The 25,613-nt window shown below is 42.2% G+C and overlaps 2 protein-coding genes across 4 annotated transcripts in view; both read left to right on the top strand.

The window, feature by feature from the left end:
* The window catches only part of LOC105829584 (pituitary homeobox x), a 31,365-nt gene extending 9,397 nt beyond the window's left edge, over positions 1-21,968 (top strand). The window contains exons 2-4 of one of the 3 annotated variants that reach the window (XM_036286924.1): positions 6,214-6,408; positions 9,122-9,354; positions 21,121-21,968. In XM_036286924.1, coding sequence (XP_036142817.1) covers positions 6,214-6,408; positions 9,122-9,354; positions 21,121-21,939 — 1,247 coding nt within the window. In that variant the 3' untranslated portion in view covers positions 21,940-21,968. Of the gene's footprint in view, positions 1-6,213; positions 6,409-9,103; positions 9,355-21,120 lie in introns of all 3 variants that reach the window. The other 2 variants (XM_012668566.3, XM_036286923.1) reach the window with 2 other exon arrangements.
* A 13-nt stretch (positions 21,969-21,981) lies between these two features.
* LOC114254994 lies at positions 21,982-24,350 on the top strand. Its single transcript, XM_028192600.2, has one exon. The coding sequence runs from the start codon at positions 22,207-22,209 to the stop codon at positions 22,510-22,512; it is 306 nt and encodes a 101-aa protein (XP_028048401.1). The 5' UTR covers positions 21,982-22,206; the 3' UTR covers positions 22,513-24,350.
* Positions 24,351-25,613: the final 1,263 nt, after the last annotated feature.

Here is a 25,613-nt window from a genome sequence, read left to right as displayed (position 1 = left end):
TTGTGTAAATAATCCGTTAATATCTGAATTCTTTACGAAAAAGTACTCTTCATAGTTATTTACATATGCTATAATACAGAAACTGTCATTCATATGTATGCACCGTAGTCGAAACGGATAACATATTTCATTCCAGAGATATGGAGATATTTCCGTTTGATTACGGCAATAAATTAATGGCACCGGAATGTCAATTCGCCAAATATCTCTTGATCGATGCCGCGTATATTGATGCGAGCTTTATTGCTGCGCCGCGAGTAAAACTTACTACGGGTGATGAAAGCAGCAGCGTTCGAAATAACGGCGCACTGTTAATTTTGTATCGGAGATCGGACTACAATGGCCTAAATCATAATCCGCGGCTTTTATAGTTTCCACGGCTTAACGGTGCGTACAGTTATCACGGCCCGGATTATACTCGCGCGGGGTATCGAAAAATTAACGAAATTGCATTATTCACTCGCGTATTACAGACAAATATTAATTTTCGATATTATAGTAACCACGCTTAAAATAAAATACATAATATTTTCACTATCGTTATTACAACAGAATTTTGCTCGCGTGTGTGTTTGTCAATAATTAATTCAGCTAGTTATTTATCTTTGTATTGCAGTATTAGAGTAAATTACTTCACATTAGTCCCTAGTCTATATATTATATATCACCAGCTGTATATAGAGACCGTTTTAGGTGCTATTGCCGCGATTTTTATGCGAATTTTCTGAAACTCCCCCGGTTATTCCGGGGGTCTCGATAGCACGACGTCGTCCGACAGAGAGTTCACTGTAACATCGCGATATCGACGAAAGGGCGTAAGTCGACTTAGCCCGAGCGCAAACTCGGGCATGGCCGAGGTCATGGGATCGGGACGAGAGAGAGTCGATGGGGCTAAATGGAACGGGATGAAAACTGTGCGCGCGACTTCGCCGTTGCAATCGTCGCTGTCGCTCGTCGCCAACGACAACAACGACGACGACGACGACGAAGACGACAGCGTCCTCGCGTGCACAGCCGTCCCGTAAAATCCGTGCGGATTAGCGGTCCACTAATATATCCCGCGGGCGTAAAAACGCGCGCGACGAGGCAGTTGAGATATTCGTTCCCGTCGTCGTCTCCCCCCTCGCTCTCGCATGAGGACGGAGGGAAGAGGACCCGGTTTGTCTTTGGCATAAAATAACTCGAAGCGCGGGGAAAAGTAATAAATTTGTGAGTTACAACCTGTCTCTCTCTCTTTCTCTCTCTCTCTCTCTCTCATCCCTGTTCCCTCCTCCCTTCGTTCGACGTCCTAACTCTCGCTTTTCTTTATCCCGTCCGCTCGACCGTACATTGCGGCTCCTTTCTCCCCCTGTCATCCACACACGCTTTCATGGGCCGAGTTTCGACCTCTTCTCTTATTCAGTGTGAAAACACGTGCGAACCGACGCAACGCGACACTTGGTGTAAGAGAATCCGTCGTGGCGCCGCGGGTGTCTCTTTCTCTCTTTCTCTCTCTTGTTTTCTCTCATTTCCGGAAATCGACTCTTATTTCGTGAACAATGCGATTTAATCGTTCTCGTTATCTCACGCTCGCATTCGTCTAATCTCGTCCATTTGGCGACTTTTATTAATATTCATGTTACGTCTCGCGCCGTATATTTCGGACAGATGTCCGACGTATGAAACCAACCTTCGTCTGCGTCGACGGGAAGAAAGGTCCATATTGTTTCGACGTTTTCAGGTCGAGGGATCAATATATGATCTCTCTCTCTCTCTCTCTCTCTCTCTTCGAGAAACGAAATGCTCGAGCGCGCGAGAACGGGATCGGAGTGTCGAACGTGTTTGACAGGGCGGGGTGAAGAGTGTCGAGGCCACATTCCGCCCTCTCGGGATCCTCTCTCGTATCCTCGCGGTAACTCCGCCACGAATCCATGGTGGCCGCCGGCGGACAAGCACACAGCCGTCAAACGATACGACATCTTAAGCCTCCGAGAACTCCGCAGGGGATCTCGTGGGAAACGTGCGCGCTAGACACGAGGAAAGTGTATCCACGAACGACACTCTGGAAAATCATTGCGCCACGTCCCGCACGCTGTTTATTTATTATCATCGCGCACGTAAAAATATTCGCAACCCCTCCTCGCGCGGTATCGTCGCGGCAAATTCAAGTACTGCCGACACGATTTTACGCTCAACTATTCAATTAGCTTTGGAACTTTTAAACTTTTATTTAACGAAATGATCGCCTATTCAAATTCAAACATAACATATTTTAAATATAGAGTATTTGTGCGATTAATTGTGGTGGTAAAATACCGCGCTTCATCGAAGAGAGAGTGGGGGTGCAATAAAAATTCGGCGGTGAGAGATACAAAACCTTATGCATCTGTTTGCAACATATTGAAGCGTGAGAAATGACAGTCTATAAATTTTACTCGGTGAGTAGGTCGCTCGAGTAGTGTTAGTCAGATCACCGTGTAGATTAAGTGATTAACTCTAATCTTGAAATAATATACAAGCAGCGGCGTGTAGGAGATTCTGTCGGTATACATTATCTTTATCGAAACGAGGAAGACGGGCATATCCCTCAGTTAACATTTAAATACCTTCGTAGTAAACAAACGATGATCCTAAAACTGAAAGGATTCTCGCGTGTTTTAACTTTAAAAAGGGTAAAAGATAATATAAACATTTTAATTTACGTTGTATTACCATATTCGATCATTTATTTTTCAGAAATTAATGCTTCTTTTAGCGGATTAGCCGTAATCATTATTTGTTAACTTATCAGCATATTACTTTTGTCTTTCTTCGGACACCAAACAAATTGCTCATTTAAACAGACTGTCTCGAACACGATGTTATTTGCGTACGCCGATTCATAGGAAAACGCTTTTACGTGTTTTGCAAGTCACACGTGATCTAAATAACCGATCTGTTTGCGATCTAAAGATTAAAGACTGCTTAGCGAAATCTACACCCCAAAGCATTCCTCGATCGTTTCCCGGATGAATTCAGTCCGTTGAGCTACGCGTAACTTGGGGGATAAATTTCAAGAGACACCAGCATTTCCGCGATGCACGGCACAACATGGCCCAGCTATACTTCGAAATCGCACCACACTTTGCGTCTTACATAATCCCGTTGTCGACACGGTTCATCCGCTCTCGCATTTCGTCAGCGAGTTAATCATGAATTCTGGCAGACGAGTCGCAAAACTTCGCAAGCCGCATTTATATATTTATATTATAATGCTCGTGAGTAAACATGTTTGATAAAAGCGGAATTAAGATTGGTATTTAATTTGCGATTAAACTTTAACATTTATTTCATTTTTTAGCACTTTTCCCACACATGTTGAATCACTTGTTAATTTTTTTTTCCATCATTTTTACAAGTATAAAAAATTTTTCAATGACTTACATATATTTTAGCATATCTAGAAAGTATTTGTATGATTGTTTATTTTAAAAAATGTAAATGTTACAACTAATATATATTTCTTTTACTTTGAAAAAGAAAGAAAAAATTGCAAAATATGTGTTAAATATAAACTGCTTGTGTGTAAAACGCAAAACATAAATTATACATATATAAAAATGTTAAGACTTAACAATTTGTATTATTATTCATTATGGATTTAGATTAATTTGTAAATATATTTCAAACATGCACTTTACGCGAGAATTATTATCACAGTTAAATACACAAATCATTTCTCTCCTCCCCCCTTCCTCCCCTTTCTCTCTCTCCCTTCTCCGCACCATCCATAGAATCGAAATTCGAACTTACTGGAATTATGTCGGTTTCAATTTCTGCTACCAAAGCAATAAATAAGAGTAATTGTATAAATATACACGACGCAACTGTGACAAACGCGTGACGAGTATTCGCACGCATGATCGCGCGACAGCGTCCAGGAGAGATTGATTTATACGACGCGAAGTCGCGATATTCGTCAATATCAATTTCCCGCGGTGGCACAGCGATTTTCACCACGTTTCCCCCATGGTAGGTACCTCTCTGCGAATTTATAGGTGAGCTATAAATACAGAGTGCCCCGAGAGGAATCTGCCGGTCTTTGGGAACGGTATTCGCACTCGATTTTTAATATATATATATAAAGTTATGCCAACATGCATATTTGCATGTTGCAATTGAGAAATCGAAAATCGCAAAGCAATTTCCATTATCGAATGTTAAAGTTCTTTCTGTGTCCTAACACTTTGACCGCAATATCATACCTGAACGTATGAATTTCCGTAAGGAAATCTCCGCTCCTTGCTTGTATACGACAATTGTATTTATTCGGTTAAGAATCATTTTTATATTTAATTTTTAATAAAAACGTTAAAGAATAATAAAATATTATTATTATATGTATATTAAAATAAAATACTAAATTTATTAAATATAAGAATTATTCATTTCACACTTTTCCTTTTTCTGTTTACACACATACACACATACACACACACAGTATATATATGTGTGTGTTTGTTTCAATAGTTAAGTCTTAGTTATTCCATTTAAAATTACATTATAAAATATTTTATAATATGAATAATATATATAGTTCTATTTTTTCTTTACGAGTAATTTTGTAAATTTATTTTGTAATTTAACTGTGGATATTTTATATATAGAAACAATTGCGCCTTCCTAATTCCAAGTCAAAATCAGCTTGACAATCAAAATGTTAACAAGAAGGTATCAAGCAATGGAGAAAGCATTTGAGTACCGTCAAGTGTTTGGCACACGTCTGTCAACAGTTTTGACGATTTCCTCAATTACGCCGCACGTTTATAACTCGCGAACACGTAAATTAATACTACAGAATGTATACGCCTGCTAAAATATCATACACGTTGACAAGTATGTCTTCCGTTGCCAAAAAAATTTTACGCATGCAGTCATGCACACGCACGCTGAAACGGTGCCGTGATAAACTGTACTAACCGAGTTCTCTACCGAAATGTCATAACTTTGCTTGAAATAGGCGCGAGTGAAAACTTTACCGAACTTTCTACGAACCATTTCATTTTTCTTTCTTATCTGAATCGCTTTCGTTATTAATAATCAAAATAATCCTTTCTCGTTTCAAACTATTTAGTTATTTTAAAATAGAAGAAGACAAACCGAAATAAAATAATATCAAACGAATTTTGCATAATATTTAAAAGGCGCAATATGTTTTATTGATCGTAAAATAATATTAGAAATTGTACCAGAAATTGGTAAATAAAAATGTCAAAATTTCTCTATTAAATTAAAAACTATTTTGATTTAAATAAATATATTTTTGTGAAAAAATTATTCGTCTCTGCACCAGAGGGTCTCGCCTTTTCACACACAAAAAAAATCAATTCGAAAGCTTCAGTTCAAGAATACTAAGACCTCCGCCATTGAAAATATCGCACAAGAAGTCTCTTTTATTTCGTACGAACACGTGTGCGGCGCGCACACACTTGGCGGTATCGAGGTAAAATGACACACGCGTCTTCATGATTCGTAGTAGGCACCGCGGCACTAAATCAGCCCGAGTTATGCGCCGACTAATTGTGAACCAAGTCCCTCCTCTTTGCTCCCTTGGAAACCAAATATAACTAAACGGAGCGAAACTAAACGACTGAGCCGATTAACTTCTCAGCCCGCCCCGCACGGGCTTCGCATGCACGCACGCACACATCGACGGCAAAGCGTGGAAAGGCGCGGCGGAGAATATGTCTTTGTCTTTTTATCGCGTCTACTTTGTCGGTAGATAAATAGCCGTTGATTGAGGGGCGGCTCGCCATAGCGAGACATAACTTTTATTTGGGTGGGCGAGGTAACACCCGATTATTAATCGACCCATTCATGCGACATATGTATTGCCATATTGTGAGAAATATGCAATCTAAAGTGGCTATTTCACAATTAAACGCAATTAAAAGGGTCCTCGGGAATAAAATTCATTTTTCATCCATTAGAAAAATAATCAGTTTTTCAATTATGGATTATTCGATATTAGATTATAGTTAACAGTGACATTCATAATATCAACGGTCCAATTATTAACTGAACTTATTTGTCTTGATTAAATCTGAAGTGGCAGTACGCCGAGATATTGCGAATGACTTAGCGGAATGCGAAAAGGAACCCTCCAATTAACGTGCACGACTACTACTGCCTAGAATAAGTAAGGATTACCGTGTTGCTAGACGACGTTGCAAGAGGGTGTGATGTGTTTTGCAGTCTGGGCGCAGAGTGACTTCGGGGACGAAACCAACGGGGGCCTCGCGAGGCTCGACGCGAGTCATGGCGCTCACACTCCCGGTGGTAGCAATCCTAGTACACCGGGGGCGACCCCCACGACACCCTCCGGTGGATACTCCACTGGCCAGCAAAGGAATCGTACGAATGCCACTCACAGGCCGGATATTCGAAAAGGTACGTTTCGGCTTTGCAAAAAACAATATAAATGATGAATAAAAAAACAAGCTCCTCTCTTCTTCAGTTTAATTCCGTTGTATTAAAAGATGACTCTATCTTTCGTATCGATTAATCATTACTATCATTATTTTATTAAATCGTGTAAAAATAATGTTGTTACCTAATTTTAACGTGCTTTTTTTACAAACAATACGAAGTATATATCCACATATGCACGGGCATACGTATATCAAAGTTCGACATTAGATTCAGTAACGGGAGGGACGGTATTTGCTCGAATCAAAATGTAGTTCGGGGGAGAGGGAGGAGAGGCCATTCGGACGCCATTCTCTCTATCGCGTTTACACGGAGTTCTGAAACGAATGCGCGGAATGGTAGATAGCGGCGAGTGGCAGGAGGAACGGAAAAGGTCGCTTACGTTTGTTTGCACGTTTGTTCGGCACTTAGCTGGAACACTCTCACCCGCGGCCCAAATCCCCGCAAATTGAAATATCTCCCGGAGTCTTATGTTCCCGGTTAACAACAAACCTCCGCCGCGGATCTCACTTCGTCCGTTCTAATAACGGTTCTAACCGGCAGAGTCGTCAGTTCTCGCATGTGCTTCACTCTAGAGTCCATCATACTTTTGCGACAAACTGCGAAACTGGTAACCGTGAGCGAATTTTACCTCGTTCAATAAATTAAATGTGTAAAAAGTGGCTTTTCCTAAAAACGTAGGCCTATTCGAAATCAAACGAAATTAAATCAAACTTCAACCCTTACAATACACACTGGGATCACAGTATCTATACCACAGTCATCTATAAAAACAACCTGAAGCATACGGTCTTTTTTTAGATAAACTTTGCGTTTCCAAATACATTCTGACGTAAACATATTTCAAAAGATTTAAAGAAATGTATCGACGTTACCAGTATATGGCACTATGACATTGAAATTATAATAAGTTGATTTAAATTGATTAAATTTAATAGCACGTAGAATGCGCGTGCTCGAATTCATGGCATATTTCAGATTTAAACCGCTTACTGTAATAGCTCTATTAAACGTTATATTTTTGTAAAGATATCTTAATACATTCACGTATATTTATCTATGTCTTTGTGCGGATCTGATAAAATATTCATGCAGATTCGTTATCTCAAATTAAAATAAAACCTAATTTATCGCTAACCCGTACGCAATACGTAGTAGCAGAATTGTAACTGCGCTGTAACACAACACTCTCTCGCGAGACACAGTTAATTATGATCGCGCGACACTTTGCACGGCACTCCTGACATTAATCACACGTAACGCGTACTACGCTTGCAATGGGAGGCTAATACGAAAAAAGTATTATCGCACGAAGCTAAAATCCGTTCAGCACTCACGCTGTCTTGTAAATAAGCGAAACGAACGAATTTTCAACAACGCGCGACGTAGAATTTTAAAAAATGAGCGATGTACAAACGGTGAATTAATACGCAGAGTTAAATAATTAATCCAATATTAAAATGTAGGCTTAATCATGATTCACTAATACGCATTGATATTTTGATATCTCGATCAACTCGGAATTGATCTAATCCACTAACAATTAAAAAGTACAAAATAACAACAACTTTACTCTCCTAATTACGAAATTGAAATCGCGTACTCTAATATTCGATAAGCGTATAATTAAGTAGGCAATGATCGTGGTTAACGTCAGTTCAGTACTAGACGCGTTCGCGTTTCAGAAAATTATGAAACAACATATGGAGCGACACATGCAATTCTACCTTCGGGAGTTCGAGATTCGAAGTACGAATGGTAACGCGATAACTGTGTGTATGCAACGTTAAATTCTATACAGCGACAAACAGTCCAGCGAGTAATAATAACAATGTATCGTTGCAAAATATATAACGTGCTTACAAAATAAATGTACGCTGAATATTTTATATGTCCCTTGTATTTCAAATTAAATATTAATAAACGTTCAATATACATAAATGTATATATGATAGGCTTTTCATTATTAGAATTATTCATGTGATCTGGCTATTCATGTATTATTCTATTATATTTTCAATACAAAAATAGGTAAATTACATTTAAATTAAAAATTCAAAGCACAGGCATTTAAATCTAACAATAAGTATTATGAAATGAATAATTATTGCTTGTAATATTACAATAAATAAATATTCTTTTAAATAATCAATTTATCAACATCTATCGATTGTTATACGTATACAGCACCTACATAAGAAGCTACAAGACAAAATCAGCTGTGCAATCAATATCACCTGAGCTGTGAAAATCAATAATAGATAACAGATTGATACGCATGTAAATACAGTCATGCGCCTGAATACATGAATTTTTACTTGAAATCACACAGTAGGTGTAACTAATCATTCATAATTTAAAAATTATGGTGACTTTAGTTTATTTCAATATTATTAGTATTTTTTATTCTAATTAACACTTTGTACACACATTGTTTTTCGGCACCTTCTTTAAATACGTTGGACCATAATACTTCTGGCTTAATTTTCATTATTTTGGCAAGTATAACAACGTCTCGATAACTTTTATATATATTTTAACACCTCTAGAAACTATTTATATGATTTATTAGAAAAAGAATTGTATAAAATACACGTTTCCTACATTTAAGATGATATTAGTCTCGTCGAAGATATGATACCTTAACACTTTTCAGGTGTACGAACTCCACCAGAAGTGAAACACGAATTGGGTGCCGCGGGTGGCGTTGTTTCTCCTGGAGTCGGAGTCAACGATACTGACGATAAGGATGGCAAAAAGAATAAAAGGCAAAGGCGACAGAGGACACACTTTACGCAGCATCAGCTTCAGAATCTGGAGATGACGTTTATGAGGAACCGGTATCCAGATATGTCAACCAGAGAAGAGATAGCTTGTTGTACGAATCTTACGGAAGCTCGAGTCAGGGTAAGAGAATTTACAATATCACTATTTACATTGAACAATTTAAATTTTATCGCGAGTTTGAATCACAAATATCTCATTGTTAGAAATGCATTTCCGTAGAAGATAATTCGAGCCATGACTAAGCGAAAACTGTTTCAAAATTTTCATATTTACTGAGTAATTTAGTTTTAAACCATTTAAATTAATTAAAAAACAATTAAAATGTCTATCTGTATAATTGATAGATTTTAACAGAAATTAATACAAATGATTTCAATTTATTATATTATTATTTTATATCACTAATAATTTATGTAATCAATTCTAATTCGACCGGTTCAGGTTAAGTATCTACATTGTGAAACATTAACGGCTCGAGAATTGTTTTCTTAAGAATCGTCTCAGAAAAGCGAAAAATGTAACAGTAACATTGACGTGACGAGCCGAAAAATTTAAACTCACGATGAATGAAGCAGTAACAGACCCTCACAATGGGTGCATTGAAGCATCGAGGTATCGATTACAAAGGCAACAACGTGCTGACCACGGATGATATCTCTTGTGCATTAGTAAAATATACGAACGATTTCTACAAGATAAAGACAAAAATGACGAAATATTTTAGACATTATTAAACATTTAATTCATAAAAGTTTCTATTAAAAAAATTTTTTAACGTTTTCACGTAGTTTCTATTGCTGCATTATTTTATATAAATTTATATTGATCGAAAAATATAATCAAATTAGAGATAAATATAAATGTAAACTTGCAATTAATATCAATAGTGTTATGCACGGTGGCTTAAAATTATTGAAGAAAAATCACACTTTACACATAATGTAGGCTAGAAATTCTAGACCGGTCACGCGTCTCATCACAACGACCTCAAATACAAGATAATAATTCGAGTAATATTTTCCCTGACGACTTTTCCGAAGTTGTGAAAGGAAAACGCTTTTCATTCAACGCGACGAAACGACGTCGAAGAAACTAGACCGTTAGAAAGTTCGCAAATCCGTAAGCGCTGTATAAATCCTCTCGCCGCGGCGTCTCCGCGACTTGATTCGCGAACAAACGACGGATCGCGAACGGCCCAAGCCCCGAGTGACTTCGAAACGGATCAAGCGAGTAGTGGCCAGACATGCTCCTCGGAATCCCGGTGGCCTGCTTGCGTTTCATCGGGACGTTCCGACGAGTGGTCGGTATCGCAAGACGGCAAAAGCGTGCGGAAGAAGTGTGCGTGAACAAGGGGGCACAGGAACGGGGGGACACAGGGGGTAGAAGAGAGTGGGCAGATAGGAGGTCACATGGGGAAAGAGGTGAGAGTGCCGCGCGCAGGCCGCAGGGGAGGCTTTGCGCCAGTAAGCCCTGGTGGATTTATAGAACCACACATAGCGTGGTACGGTGTTCCCGCCACGGTGCTATACGCCATGTACCAAAACGCTGCAGATCCCCGAGCCGTCGCTCGTTCGCAAACTGTAACGCCATTATGGGGGCATTCTTCATTTTAAATCTGCCGTGGCGCGCGCTTACCCCGAGTGCGAAAGACATCCTTCCACACGACGCTCATTAGCCCGGTGTTTAACTCGTGCTGTTTGTCGTGATGAAAAATAATGGAACGTGCACTCCGGAAGAAGCCGATGCAAGTTTCATTACGGAAGCTTCTGTTGAGTAAAGCAGAGAGGCTGAAGAAATCTTTTAGAAAATCCTAACGAATTATTCACAAATGAAAAGAAATCTTCAACTCTGGTGTTCAAGTAGTTTCTACTAGATTTTTGTTCCATGCACAATATGAACTGACGCGCGCTATCTTTAAAAAAACTTAGTCGGTTTTCAGGCGTAACGTAACGTCGTAGAAATCCCTTGGTACCGGATAAAAGATCTGAAAACGTCATATTGGAGAGAAAGGTACCGAAGAGTCGACGAGAGGAACAGAACAAAAGAGAATGAAGAGAGAGAGAGAGAGAGAGAGAGAGAGAAAGAGAGAGAAACAACGAGAAAGAGAGGTCGAGCGAAGCCGGGTACAGTTATCTGCAAAGAGGCAGGCGTATGTTTCGGTCGGTGGCAGCAGAGCGCGGCTGTCCGAGATAATCCGCCGGTGATTAAGACCATAAATCCATCGGCGGATTAGTATGGTTGCACCGCACACCTCGCGGCGGCGCTCTGGCTGGTGCACGAGAGTCGCTCTCTCTGTGCTCCAGCCTCCAGTGGCAGTGTGCTGCTCTGTCTTTCTTTCTCTATTCTCTAGGTCTGCCCTTCTCGCTCGCTCTCTTTCTGTTCTCCGTCCAATTCCCGTTCCCTTTCTCTCTCCCTCCGCCGCGCAATCATCCACCCTCCCGGACCCCTGATTGCGGCGCAACCGACACACATCCAGCGTCTGTATATCTCAGCCTGGTCCAGAGGGCGAAGGGGTTGCGCGAACGAGAGCCATCGAGAGAGAGAGAGAGAGAGAGGGGGGGGAGGAGAGAATGAGAGCGAGAGAGAGAGGAGTCAAGCTTACACACCATGGGAATGGGAAATGGGACGCCGCGGAATATAGGTGGACACTAACCGGTATGAGAGTGAGGATTACCGAGTGTCATCCGTATTCGGCCGGGTTAGCGGCTGTCAGCGGCCAATGCTATCGCTATATATCAATTATTACCTTTAGCCTCGCCGCACAACGCTCGGCTGCATTCCGGTACACACACTCGGCCTCACCGCGATGCATCGCCCGCCCACCCGCCGTATCTCGTTTGCATCACGCGGGCCGCGATTTGCATCGCGACGCATCGTATGCAAACGCGCCGCGCGACCGCGCCTCTCGCCTCGTTTCCGATTCGACCCGCGCGGGTCCACGGTTACGCGGGTTTAACGTCGAATCCATGGCAGCTGCTGGCTGTCTGGCTGCCTGGCTTGCCCGTTCTGATGGCATCGCCAGCTCGTAAGTTCTGGTAAACGCGAAAAGTACTGCCTAGCGGTTGTCTTGCGCTTTTTCGATGCGAAGCAACGATTAATGAAGGAAAATAAATAGTCGTATAGCTGAGCGCATCGCAGTTTTTGTAGATGTAGAATGAGTATGTAATAGCAGTAATGCTCGTATAACGAGTTACTATTAGTACAGTTAGACTCGTTAGAGTATTACAAATGGATATGATACTCATGTGTGATTTGACAGTTGTACTTTCGCGCGCATAATAAACTTGTATATAATAAATTAATAGATACATCGAATATATTTCATAAAAGTTTTATATGAAAAAGAAATTTTACGCACGTAACTCATAAAAAATTCAAAATAGCAAGATAAAATAGATCCATATATATATAATTTATAAGATAATCTAGATTTGCAATCATTTTAGAGTTCACTGGATTTATAAGACTCTATTTAAAATATGACCGTATGTTTAAAGAAGAGACTGAATATAAATACGTTTAAACATGTCGGCTACCTAAGCATCTGGCGTTTATTCGTAGGTGGTAAACATATGTTTAACACGATAAATTGATGCTCAGATTCAATTTAATGTTAGGTGTCGTAAGTTTTTATTCCGCAAAAGGTTTCTTTCGGTTTCCCCAGCTTCGGCTTTAGAGCAGATCGAAGCGGAGATACGATCGGCTTTACGGTAATGTCCGAGAGTGGCCGTTTTCAAGTTAATATCACGTTGAACGAGATGAAAAATGGCAAAGGGCGAACCGTGCGTATTCCGCGGGCGAATCAGGATTCGAACCGGCGGCAGTTAATCTTCCATCGGGTATTGTATTTTTGATACAGAACGTTGCATCGCGTTTCGGAATTCTGTCGCAAAATGCCGAAGCTTTTAAAATTGTTCAAAAATTCAGTTTTAATTCATTTTTAATCAAATTTAGTAAAGTGTATTATACCGAGTTACGTTAATCATAAACAAATCTTAATTTTATAAATAATTTTAAATATTATAACAATTATTGAGGCATACATTTATAAAAGTATTGAAATTTGTTTTATTTGGTAATAAAAGATTTGATTATTTGGTGATAAAAGAAATTTTATCATTTGGTACGTCAAAATTTTATGAACCGGAACAATATTAAAGTCTTAAGTGCATCAAATTTTCCTGGTTATCTTACGCAGTGATATTTTTATATATCGCATAACCAGGGTCAAAGTCGGAGGCGGCACAGATTTTCGGATAATGATTCGAAATCTATTAATCACTCTTCCGGCCAATGATTTATCGCGATAAGAAATGCTTTCCAGGTTTTAACGGTCAGTGATCTTGATTTGTAAAAGATGTCCGAATAGATATGTACATACGTCGCAAAATAAAATCGTTGCGCTTGGTTGTCCATAAACGTTGAAGCAAAGTAAAAAGTACGAGATATAAATTTATTCAAAGGGAAATAAGATATAACAACTGCATGTTAACGATTAAAATATAACGTGAATATCTTTTTCAGAATTTTTTTCATCTCTAACTTTTTCTTATAATAAAAAATTAACGATTTAAAATTCAAATATTAATCAATATATAAAAATTTAGCGAAAACCTAAATATGTAATAACGCAAATAAAATATTATTTGCATTTAATATTGATGTACATTTCAAAAAATGAACATGACAATATCTATCTCTTCAAAGTTGTCATTTACTGACGCATCTAATACTTCCCGTTGAGACAATTCGTTCCATTGAGTTCATGAAAAAGACCCAGACAAAAATAAATCATGATCCTAATACGTTTCGCGATAAATTTTCAGACAGACAGCTTGCGCCGATATCACGAAAGAATCACGGCCTAACAGAGGCCGATGCAGCTAAACGAATTAAAAAAAAGGAGGGAACAGGAAAAAGTGTATTTAACTGGAAACGAATCGGCGATGAACGCGGGCAATGAGCCGTAACTATTTATAAATTACAAAGAAATGGAGAAGCCTCGAGAGCTAGTAGGACGGGGACGCCGGCATTAAAAATCACGTGTTCCGCTTGAGCTCATAATCTCGTATAATCTTTTGCAAAGTTGTTAATACTCGCGGCTTACGGGTGTTAATTTAATATCCATACAGGTACGCCGACATTGAATATCCGAATCCCACCGGCTGTGCAGCTGTTACGGTCCACCAGCACAACGATAAAAAAATCCATAAAACTACTCACCCTGTGCGAGAGAGAGAAAGAGACAGAGAAAGCCCAGCTTCCCATTCCGCGTCGTGCGCGCCGGTTCGTACGCCGTTTGTATCGTTCAGCGCCGCCCTCCGCGACGCTCTAACACGAACGATTTCTCGGTTCCGTCGGCTGCATCCTTCCGATCTGCGTGGCTACTGCAAAAGACAAATAAAATACAAATGCTAAAACACAAGTAGTCCAAGTAGAAGAACTTTGCACAACAATTCCAACGTGACTTGTAGATTCTCTTCATTCTCAACTCCGAAACTGTCGTAAGCTACTTTTCGATCTTAATAATTGTTCAGACTGTTTCGCTTATTTCTCATAGTTACTGTGACAGTGCATTGTAATACAAATATTTCTCGATTTGATTTGGAACGCCTACCGCACCGATATGCCGGAATTGAAGCGATCAATATATATCGGCGTAAAGAAGAAATATCTAGTATATCCAAACATAAAATTTCTTTCCTCTCCGGACTGAGGAAATCGACTATTCCGAACCCAAGTTGTTGATATACGTGCAAACGGGGTTCGTTGTCGCAGACGTGACGAATTTTATTCGTATCCACTCCTGATGGCCGATGGTTTGCCGTGTTTGCTGCGTGTTCCACTCTCGAGCACACACGCGTGCGCACCGCGGCCACGTATATGCACGGCAGCGTATGTGCAACGACGATACAAACGCAGCCGTGTCCCGTTTCCCCTATGTCGGACGTGGCCATTCTCACTGATCCATCTCTGCGTTATAGCGAGATTTATGGAGACGCCACTGTTGGAACCCGAGACAGAGGCCGGGTGGTGCGGAGGGCACGGGAAGAGGTAAGGAAAAGGACGAAGAGAGGGAGCAACGACCAGAAGACGGAGAGTGTATTTCGCGTGCGAGGACGTGTGTGGGTACATATGGAGCCGCAGAAAGAAAGAGAAGGAAAGATCTGCTCAGGACAAGAGAAAAAAAAGGAGGATCAAAGCTGAAATAGAAAGAAATACCGTATGGAGGAAGCGAAAGAAGAGACGGAGAAGAGAGGAGAGAGATAGAGGAAAAGGGAGAAGGAGAAAATTCATCCTGGCGGCCATGATGGCCGCGGTAAGCGGAGTCTGCCATAAGCGAGCAGCTGCCACCTTCATATACCCAAAGTATTTATTTTCTCGCGAGACGGGGCACCTAAAAATTACCGAGACGTTGTTTCGCATAACTGTGAGTAGGATTAATTGGGCCTGGGTGAATGGCAGGGCGCTCAAGAATATCGACAGAAATTAGTTAGCGCCGTGAACTTTTCCTCCGGCTCCCGCGAGACGGCGGCGGCGGCGGCGCACGAGCGGGAGAAAGCGGATGTTGTTATAAATCGCGGACGGTGTCGCGAGAGCTTTCGCAAAGAGATGTAGGAGTAGTTCAAAGTTACGAGTGGCGAACCGCTTATTCCCGACAGACAAAAGGTTTCCACCTTCGCGCCACCGTCAAATCCCCGCGAAGCCCCGGATATCCGGCGGTATACTTCACGGAATTTACTTTTAACGAAGTGGTGTCGCGCCGCCGCCGTCGTGTTTTCGGCGCGTAACTACCGACGACGTCGTCGTACCTATTTGTTCACCGCGCAATAATTGCCTGCGCTTTTCGTAACAACAATCATGATTTTTGTGACGTGACGCGGCGCAATGTGACAACCAAGTTAGATAATGATGAAATAAAGGCTATTTGAATAATGTCGCTAATGCGAATAATGTTAATAATGAATATTCGATAACGTCAATGATCACGCATGCGATACAATACGTGATACGTAATAATCAATTTTGGAAAACAAAAGCTAAAGAAATGACGACTTTCGGAATTGGCGTTAAATTGCATTAAAAATTTTATGATGTATTACATATTAAGTGTGCGTCATTGATCAAAGGGTAAAGCAAGATTTATTAATTCTTAATTTCCCAATGCATATTTTTGATATTCTAGTATGTACATACCGTATATACAACTTATTCTGTGCATTTTGTACAATTACAAAGTTCTTTGGTAATATTCAGAAATCATTATTCACAAAAGTGTCCAATTATTAAAGCCGATAATGTGAAAATCCGAAAATTCCCGTGATGAAGCACTGCTGAACAAAAAAAAAAAGAGATAAAAGGCGCGGGTTAAAACTAACTTCACAGTACAATGAAAGTAGAAAAGAGAAATGGGGGAACATCGAGGTAACGTTTACGAGACAAATGAGAAAGGCGCGTCGAATTATGGATAGGCAAAAGGAGCAACGAACGAGAGATAGAGCGAAAGGGAGTGAGGAAGCGAGTCTGCGGCGTGAAATCCTCGCGAAGCCCTCGGATATCCGTCGGCTTCTTCACGGAATTTATTTTTAATGAAGTGGCGCTTTCGCACGCGCGCTGGTCCTCGCAAGATTTTCGGGAAAACCGTGCTACGAATTCACCGCGGCCACCACGGCAACGCTCCTCCTCGAGGCGTTTTCTCTGTCTCTTTCCTTACGGTGTTGGAAAACACAGGGGCGAAACAAGGGTGGCGGAGGTTAAGAAAGAGGAACGAAAACGGCGAGCGTAAGGGTAGCCTCCATGATTTTCCCCTTTTTTGGAAAGTCCCTCTCGAGATACGCAAGACAACGCGCGTGCACGGCCCGGATAGTTTCGCGAGTTTCGAGAGGTCGTAGGTGTGCGATACGTCGGGAAACGGAGTCGGAGGGATGGTGGATAATATAATGATGGCGTCGGCTGGGCGAGGAGGGGCGGGGCTACGAGGGGATCAATATTATCCTCCTCCACCTCCACCTCCGTTTCCTCGTCCATGCGTCTCTCTTTCACTCTCTCCGTCTCTCCCTGTCTCTCTACACCCACGACTAACCTTCCCTCAAACTCCCCCTCGAGTTTCCCCTCCGGCGCAACCACCATCACCATCTCAACCCTACGAATGTCAGGTTTCTCTCCCTTCTACCACCTCCCACAGCCTCCTCTTTTAGCTCGTCCTTCGGTTCCTCTCTCCTTCCTCCTTCATCTTGTAAGAGACGCGAACTCGCACGAATTCACGCGAACATTTCGCACGAAATGAACGAGATCGTTAATCTAGGATGCACAAAAACGTAAGGAAACTGCAATCGAGAGATTTATATTTTTGATGTTTACGCATGTGTCGCGATGGCGCTTTAAAATTTCTTACATTTTAGGACATATTTCAGATTCTTAATATACGAGAGTTATTCAAACAATAAAGAACGTTCAGTTGTCTAATAAATCAAAATTAATTGTTATAAGTACTTGAAGTTAAATGGAGATTATGCAAAAAAATAAGTAAAGTCTTGTTACATAAGCAACACATTTTTTTAATTATTACTTGTTTTAGATTTATTGCAGCCAAATCTTTACTTTCTGGACTATCTTCGTAATTTTCATTTGAACATAACTAGTCATCGGTAAGGCTTATCAATACAGATTTATGGGTTATGGATTTTTTGCGAATGCGGCAATTTGCTTTCGACTCTGGCAACTGATATCCGTCACCATTTTCATTTTAAAATATACATGAAAGTAATCTATGTCGAAACTACTAATCTATTTGACAAAAATATTTGTGAAATTCGAAAGAAGCGGAAAGTACATAGAAAAAAGGCTATCTTGCTAAAAATTAATTTGATACAAATCTGGAAATAATTTAGATTATCAAAATAATTACGTAAGATACTTAAACTATGTGTGATTGCCAGAATGTTTAAATCTTGTATTATCATACTTAAACGTCTTTTATAATTATTCTGATAACTCAACATAATAGTTTTCTGCTAAGCATTTAGCTAAATTTTTTAATACTTTAGCAAAATCGCTCTTTTCGTAGTGCGTAGCGATTTATTTTATATAAATTTTATATTTTATATAAAAATACACATTATTTCGCCAAACTTAGTCGAAAAGTGGACAATAAATATAAATTAGTACTTCCAGTTAATCTTATGAACAAACAGTAATTTCAAGCTTTGAATATCTGATCCATTGCAAGTTCATTGTAAATATATTTATAAATAGCGGTAAAAATTGATACTCTAAAATTCCCCGAGATGCCCCAGTCCGGTAGGATATCGTTTGAAAAGCGTTTCGCTTAAATAGGCCTTACTCAAGAGCCAGGCTCCGGTAAGACTCGGCTGTAAGACTCTCTTGACCGAGGAACTAACGGCGCGGCGTGGCGCGCAACTTCTGAGCGCAATGGAACAAATCGCGGTTACCCGGAGAGCCCGGAGCCCGATGTTAAGTCACGGGATTACCGCGGACGGGCCGGTGCGGTGTTCGAGGGTGTCTATGTAGCACGTAGACGTATGTGCGGCGCGGAAGACGACCATAGGGAAGAGCGACGCCAACGATGGAACGGGACAGAACAGGGAGGGGGAGCCGTAGGGGGTGTGATTGATGAGGCATCCCCGGTCACGGTCTCATTACATTTATATAAGCTTTCGTAGATTGAGCCGAAAGCGCGCGCGCGCGCGCGCGCGCCCGTGCAAGCGAGAGGAGGAAAGAGAGCGAATGGAGGCTTACACGGTGGCGAGGGGTCGTGATTTGATGAGATTTTATTGCCCGAATGATGTGACGCGACCATTGTTCTCCGAGCCGGTTGCCAAGCGGAAAACAATGGATTCGATTTATCGCGTCAACCAGGCTACCTTCGAAAATGTATATTTCGATGTTTTCAACAGCCGTTGAGGATCGCTCCGACGCGTTTTAATAACGCCTAATCTTTTTAGCTCATATGTGAAAAAATTAACACGCAACTGCGGCAAGCGCGCGGCCCTACGAGTGGAAACAGATTTTACATATCGTAACTCGCAGCGCCAATATTTTGTGGATATTCGTCAAATTGGATTGGAAATAGCTATTAATGAGATTAACGTAATATACCGATTAATTAATATCATAAATTATTATCGAAATGCGACACGCGTTGTTGGTATATTTATGTCACAAACGCGATTCCTCTCACGATTTCGCAGGATCATTTGGTCAATATAGACTGGAATCCAGTCGGTCAAGCGATAGTTTCCCGCTCGGGGTCTCGAGCCGTATACGTTCGTCGGCGAGCTTATGAATCCCGAGCATTAAAACTCTCCCGGTCATTCCGGATATGGCCTCGGTCGAGATTTCGCGCGACGCTGTTAAACTTTATGGGCGCGGCATCTTGTGTGTACACGGTGCGCCTTTGCGCGGGAGAGAGTTTATTGATTCTCGAGTCGCGGCATCTTTCGCCCGCCGTACCATTCTGTCCTATCGAATTTACTCCCTCCTGGCTTACCGTCGTCGCCCATGCTGTCGCGGCTACCGGGCCGCTTCGTAAAATCCAATGATGTTTCCTCGTGCGGCTTACCGATGTGGAAAAAAAAAATAAATACGCACCTGCATGTACATACCCTCCGCGAGGATAATTCGAAAGTGAGCCACTCTAATATCGATTTAAAAATTAACAAAAAATAGCGTATCGATAGTAATATTAATGGTAAATATAATATATAATAGTATAAGAATATGATAACGAGAATAACAACTCCTTAAAGAAATACGATACATAAAGTCACGTGATTTTCATGTTAAAATTCAATTTATCTTCCGCGCCATCATTCCATCAGTCGTCCCCGTTAAGATTATTCCGATTCGGTTTCTACAACGAAGATTACTCGTAAATTCGGGCTAGCCGTTACGTTGCGACGTTCCAGGAATAATCGTCGAGAGGAAGGGACATTATTCTTCATTAGCTAGTCTTCCGCCCCCACTTTCAATGACCCGTCGCGCCTCTTAGCGTTTCCACGGCGTGATCGTAAGGCCATCCATCTTACGGAGTATTCCGCCGACCTCCTTCAGCATTGCTTCACCCTCACTATCCTTCCCTCCTTTCTGCTCCCCCGCCAGCTACTCGTCGACCCTCTCTTCGTCGAATACTTACGCCACCGACCCTTCGTATGTCGCGCGCATTTTCCCGCCCCTTGCCTTACAGTTACGCGAGAGCGACGTGTATCTGAGCGCAACCACCCGTATAATTGTTGGGGGCGAGCAGGGACGGCGGCGGGCGTCGTCAAGAAAGAGAAGACGACACAGTCGAAGGACACCGAGTGGGTAGGTAGGTTGAAGGGCGAGCGAAGAGAGACGGGAGGAGGGTGGAAACGGCTGACGAAGTTCGCCGGTGGTATCGAGCGCGGAAGAAGGGCCGTCTTGAATTAACGCCGTCATATTTCAGGATGGAGGAGCTCGCCGGGGTTTTCTTGCTATTTGTCTCGAGACTCACCGTCTACCGTTTACCACGGAGCGAAACCGCCACCCGGTTGCTCTCTTCGTTGCGTTCATAACTAATAACCCGTGACGTACGAACGTTCACAAAATCTGGCGAGAAACGCTACGCATTGTTGTGCCTTCCCTCCATTTTCTCCTCCGCGTTCGTTCGCAATATACGAGCTAGATGTACATATAGATGTTGAAAACAAAATCTGGAGACAGAAGTCTTCCTATATATCGTAAAAAACATAGCGTCCGTTTACAACGCTCATTCTAGAGACAGAGATAAAATATCGAAGAGAAAAGATAATCGACATTTATCTCTTAAATTGTTCAAACAATATTCTACAATATTATAATGAATGGAGACATTTTTCTCGCAACGTTCCGTTTTTCTGTTTCTAGGTCTGGTTCAAGAACAGGCGGGCGAAATGGCGGAAGAAAGAGCGAAACGCAATGAACGCCGCCGCGCAGGCCGCGGCGGATTTCAAGTCGGGCTTCAGTACAGCCAGCCTCAACGGCTTCATCACCCAACCGTTCCCGGATCCTGACACCCTCTACAGCTCGTACAGCACGTACAACAACTGGGCGGCGAAGGTACCATCGCCGTTGAGCGGCAAGAGCTTTCCCTGGATGAACACCCTGGGCTCAGTCGTGCCTGCGGCGTCGCATCATCACCATCACGCTCAGGTCAGCCCAGTGAATCCCTTTAACGCCGCGGCGACGTCGGTCGCGGGCAGCCACGTGGGCGGCATGTCAGTTTCGGTCGGCCAAGCGGCCACGTCTATGTTACCGGGGATGGGCTCCGGTCTTGGTGTCGCGAGCTCACCGGTCGCTGCGTCTGGCGCGGCGTGTCCATACGCGGCGCCGGCGGCGCCGCATCATCCTTATGGACCGCCGGTCTACGGGCCTCACCATCGGTCGCCCGAGTCCTGCACGGTAATGACGTCGAGTAGCATCGCCTCCCTACGAATGAAGGCGAAACAGCATAGCAGCGGTTACGGCGGTGGCGGCGGCGGCGGTTCTTTCGGCGCGGGCGGCACCACAGGCGGCACCACAGCCGGAAGTATAAGTCCCGTGAGCTCGAGAGCGTCTTCCGTCGGCGGTGGCGGCGGTGGTCTGAGCGCCTGTCAGTACGCGTTGACAACAGCGGCCGGCGCGAACCCTCATTCCCCGGGTGGTCCCGAGGCACACGCCAACGCCACCGCCAGGGCCCAGGTCTGAGGCGAAGCGGGGGCTACGTCTAGCCCCCATCATCACAGCGTAACGAATCCGAATTCTGGGAGCTCCCTCAGCGGCGGCGGCGGCGGCGGCGGCGGCGGCGGCAATCAAGTGGTGCCGCAGTCCGCCGCTGGGGCGACCGCAGCCACGGTGTCAGGCCAGCCGAGCGACAATCAGCTCAGGTCGCAAGAGTGACCCAGGCCTAGGTCCGCCGCCTCGCCGACGCTATCGTCGACGCCATCGTCGACGACTTCGCACCCGCATTATCTCATGTACGATGAGGACGGGCCCGCGGCGGACCAAAAGATGGAAGTGGACGAGCGAAGTGTCATCGAGACGAGTAGCATGGTGAATCCCGAACAGGTGGTAGCCGCCACCGCCGGTGGTATTGGCGTGGGAGTTGGCATCGGCGTAGGTGGACCGGGTACGGCCACTGGAAGCAGTACCGGATTGACTGGTTACTGGCAACACGCGACTACCGCCACCGGCTACTGGCCGTCGTTGTTCGACTGCTGGACAACGCCGCCGATCGCGTCCGGTTCGCAGACGCTGTCTTTACCGCGGGATGACGATTGAGGCCAGTAGAGTTTTATCGACTACTCACGCGTTGTCCCGATTCCTCCCAATTTATCGTGATATCTCGTTTCGTTTCATTAAACATCGAATGTTTGATCTAAGCGAATTAAGCTCGGAAGTATCACATTTATATCTCCACCGAGAGTCGCAGAAATGATTCAGTTGTAATAAATTTCAAAAATACTAATAGTCAAATGACTTCTTCATAAATCTTTATAAAAAGTTCGAGGTCATGCGTTAATCAATAACCAATTGAAATTATACATGTTGATGCAAACTTTGTCGCAAAATTGAAAATATTTACTTTTCGCGAATTTTGAATTTCACTGACAACTCTAAATCTTTGATTTCGGGATTTTCGCGAAAATTAAAAGGAAGAAAAAAAGGATAAAGAACCAGTGTCTCTCACGATGAAAGAATTGACCGAATTTACCTTTGAAAATATTTGATTACGATGTAAATATGATGTACTGTGCGAGTAATCGATCATATCGGGCGCGGTCGATTGTAAGTTCGGTGAACTCGCATATATTCCTCGAGACAGATAAAAGTTAATGGAGTACAAATGTTAAACTTTCGCCGCGATGAAAAGTATATTTAATCCCCCTCCCCAACTTTACCTCTTTTAATTTGGAAAATATGTTCACTATTCGAGTGCGATGCTGACTATACGCGATAAAATAACGAAATAGTATTATTTCGCTGAGAGAAATGAAAAGATTGCGTGTTTCTTCAAAAGAATCATGTGACGTAAATGTAAATCGTTGTACGCTGCATTATGCTTTCTAATTTCTTTTTCGACACAATGTAAAATAATAGGGCGGGGATTAATTTCCGAAGGAACGACGACGCTAAAATAAAGATCCCTCGCGGATTACGTACTCACTAATTCTGTAGATATATGTATAGTAGAACGCCGGTTCTTTTTGCGCCGAGCGTACAACTGTATACCAAAAAATTGTTACATTGTAATGACGATAATAACGATCATTCAGCAGAATAAAAATATTATAGGCTGTAAGTAAGCGGATTGTGCGTTGTACAGTGTATGGAACATCCTATCGACTAGGCGTACGTTATAAATCTAAATTAGTATTGTCGAAATAATTAACTAAAACAATATTCACAGTAACCTCTCGCGGCGCGTGCAATTGAATTTTTCAAGTCCGTCGATTCTCTTCCTCTTCGTACTCTTATCGTTCCAACGACAATGTTTAACTTATACGTATATACCCTTGATTGTGTAATTAGAGAAGGCGTTAACGTATATTCAACGAAAATGTCCTATTTTTATAAGTAGCTTATGATTTGATAGACCGCGCGCGTTATGAGAAAACAAAACCAAAGTTAAACCCAAAAGATATCACGTATGTATAGTAATTATGCCGCGCGTCGAGGCCACGGAGATAATTGTATAAATTATTACACATAACGGGGGGAGTGTGGTGGAGCGTCGGGGAGATTTTGACGGGATGAAACGACGACGAAACACATACACAGGCACACACACACACACACACACACGACGCGAGAATCGAACGACTTCGGAAGTCAACAGCGAGCGGCCGATCGTCAACAGAGCTCGAAGCATAGTCATGTAAGATAGGCGTAAGAAACGACCGCTATTTTGTATGGATCCCAATGTCGTACAAATGTTCGTCGTAATCACATATCCCAGTCCCTGCGGTGAGTGATTTGTAACGTCACGCAGAATCTTCTTCAGTCCCGTTTGTCACCTCACTCGCTACGTGTAAACGTTCCTACTGGGCGATATTGAGCGCCGTAAAAAAAGGCCCCGTTTGTAATCTAGTCACAATAAAAACCAATTCTATTCTAAATCAATGCCTCGGAACTGTATTCCCTACCCGCGCGAGATCAGACGTCTTTATCCCGTGCCAACTGTTCTATAATCTAGCAATTTTTTGATAATTTTAAGATCAGTACTCTCTCTTTACGTTTAATAAAAATGTTTCATAAGCTTACTTAGATAAAAATAATTCTCAATAATAAGTTACCACTTAAAAACCGTAGAAATAATAAATAAAAATCGTCCATTTCAGTAATAATGCTACAAGCACTTTAGAACACTGTAAATAATTCATTGCGAGAAATATTTTTAATAATAATAAAGTAATTCCAGAATAAATTATCTACTAGTATTAAGATACTTAGTGTAAGGTGCTTATGATATAACATTAACCTCGATCACAATTGGCGCTTCTTTAAAAATAATTACATTCACATTGAAGACAGAGAAGAGCAGAGGTGCGAAAATACATACTTGTATTGCTTTCTATTGCCATATTACCGAGTAGGAGGCTTCACTCCAAATGGGGAGATGTTGGGCAATGAATGCCGATACATGATCGTGCTATTTATAGGTAGTTAGTTATGCCCCTCGGACATTGAGGGAGCATCGATAACCTACGCGAAGTCCACATGCATGCCGGAGCGTGTAACGTATTGCATTACGGTGGTCGGGACGCGGCGATAAATTATGCACCCTCGGCTGGCACGCGAGGGGTCGATCGCACGCTGGCTCGCAACCACCCTCGTGTGCTAAACTAAACTAAACGTATATTACAATGATCGTGGCGCCGTTAATGGCGCGGCAGTTATAAGATGTTGCGCGGCCCGTATGTTTCCCTATTACGTGCATACGACATTAAGAAAGCGACCGGCTTTATTACGACCCGGTGAATAATAACGTTCGAGAAGTAATGTGCTAATTATATTAATTACATTGAATACTATTTGCTGACTCGTATTATTATACCGCGATGCGGTAGACGAGGAGGCCTTATTTTAACGTAACATTTTTAATTATATTGAGAATGCAAAACGTTATCGGTATTTTTCTCGAGATCTCGGTAAGATCTCCCAGCGCTGCTTGAAATTCTTCTTAATTGTAAGTCCAATGTACAAAGAGCGTTTTATCTCTCCGCCAACTTATCTTCTTCCGTAATCTTATCACTCGTAAGGCGCACGACATTTTCCTTAAAAAAAAAAAAAGAAAGAATCTTCGAGCGTACGCCATTAAAATCTCGTATCATTTACGGCTCGAAGATTTCAAAAAAAGAGAGCTTTTTTTCCTTTATATG

Source organism: Monomorium pharaonis, chromosome 5 (assembly GCF_013373865.1).
Source record: "Monomorium pharaonis isolate MP-MQ-018 chromosome 5, ASM1337386v2, whole genome shotgun sequence".
Classification (NCBI taxonomy): Eukaryota; Metazoa; Arthropoda; class Insecta; order Hymenoptera; family Formicidae; genus Monomorium; species Monomorium pharaonis.
The sequence above is the reverse complement of the archived record's forward strand: the minus strand, read 5'-3'. Positions and strand labels throughout refer to the sequence as shown.

Coding starts and splice junctions, on each gene's coding strand:
- LOC114254994 (XM_028192600.2), top strand. CDS start 22,207: ATGTACGATGAGGACGGGCCCGCGGCGGACCAAAAGATGGAAGTGGAC.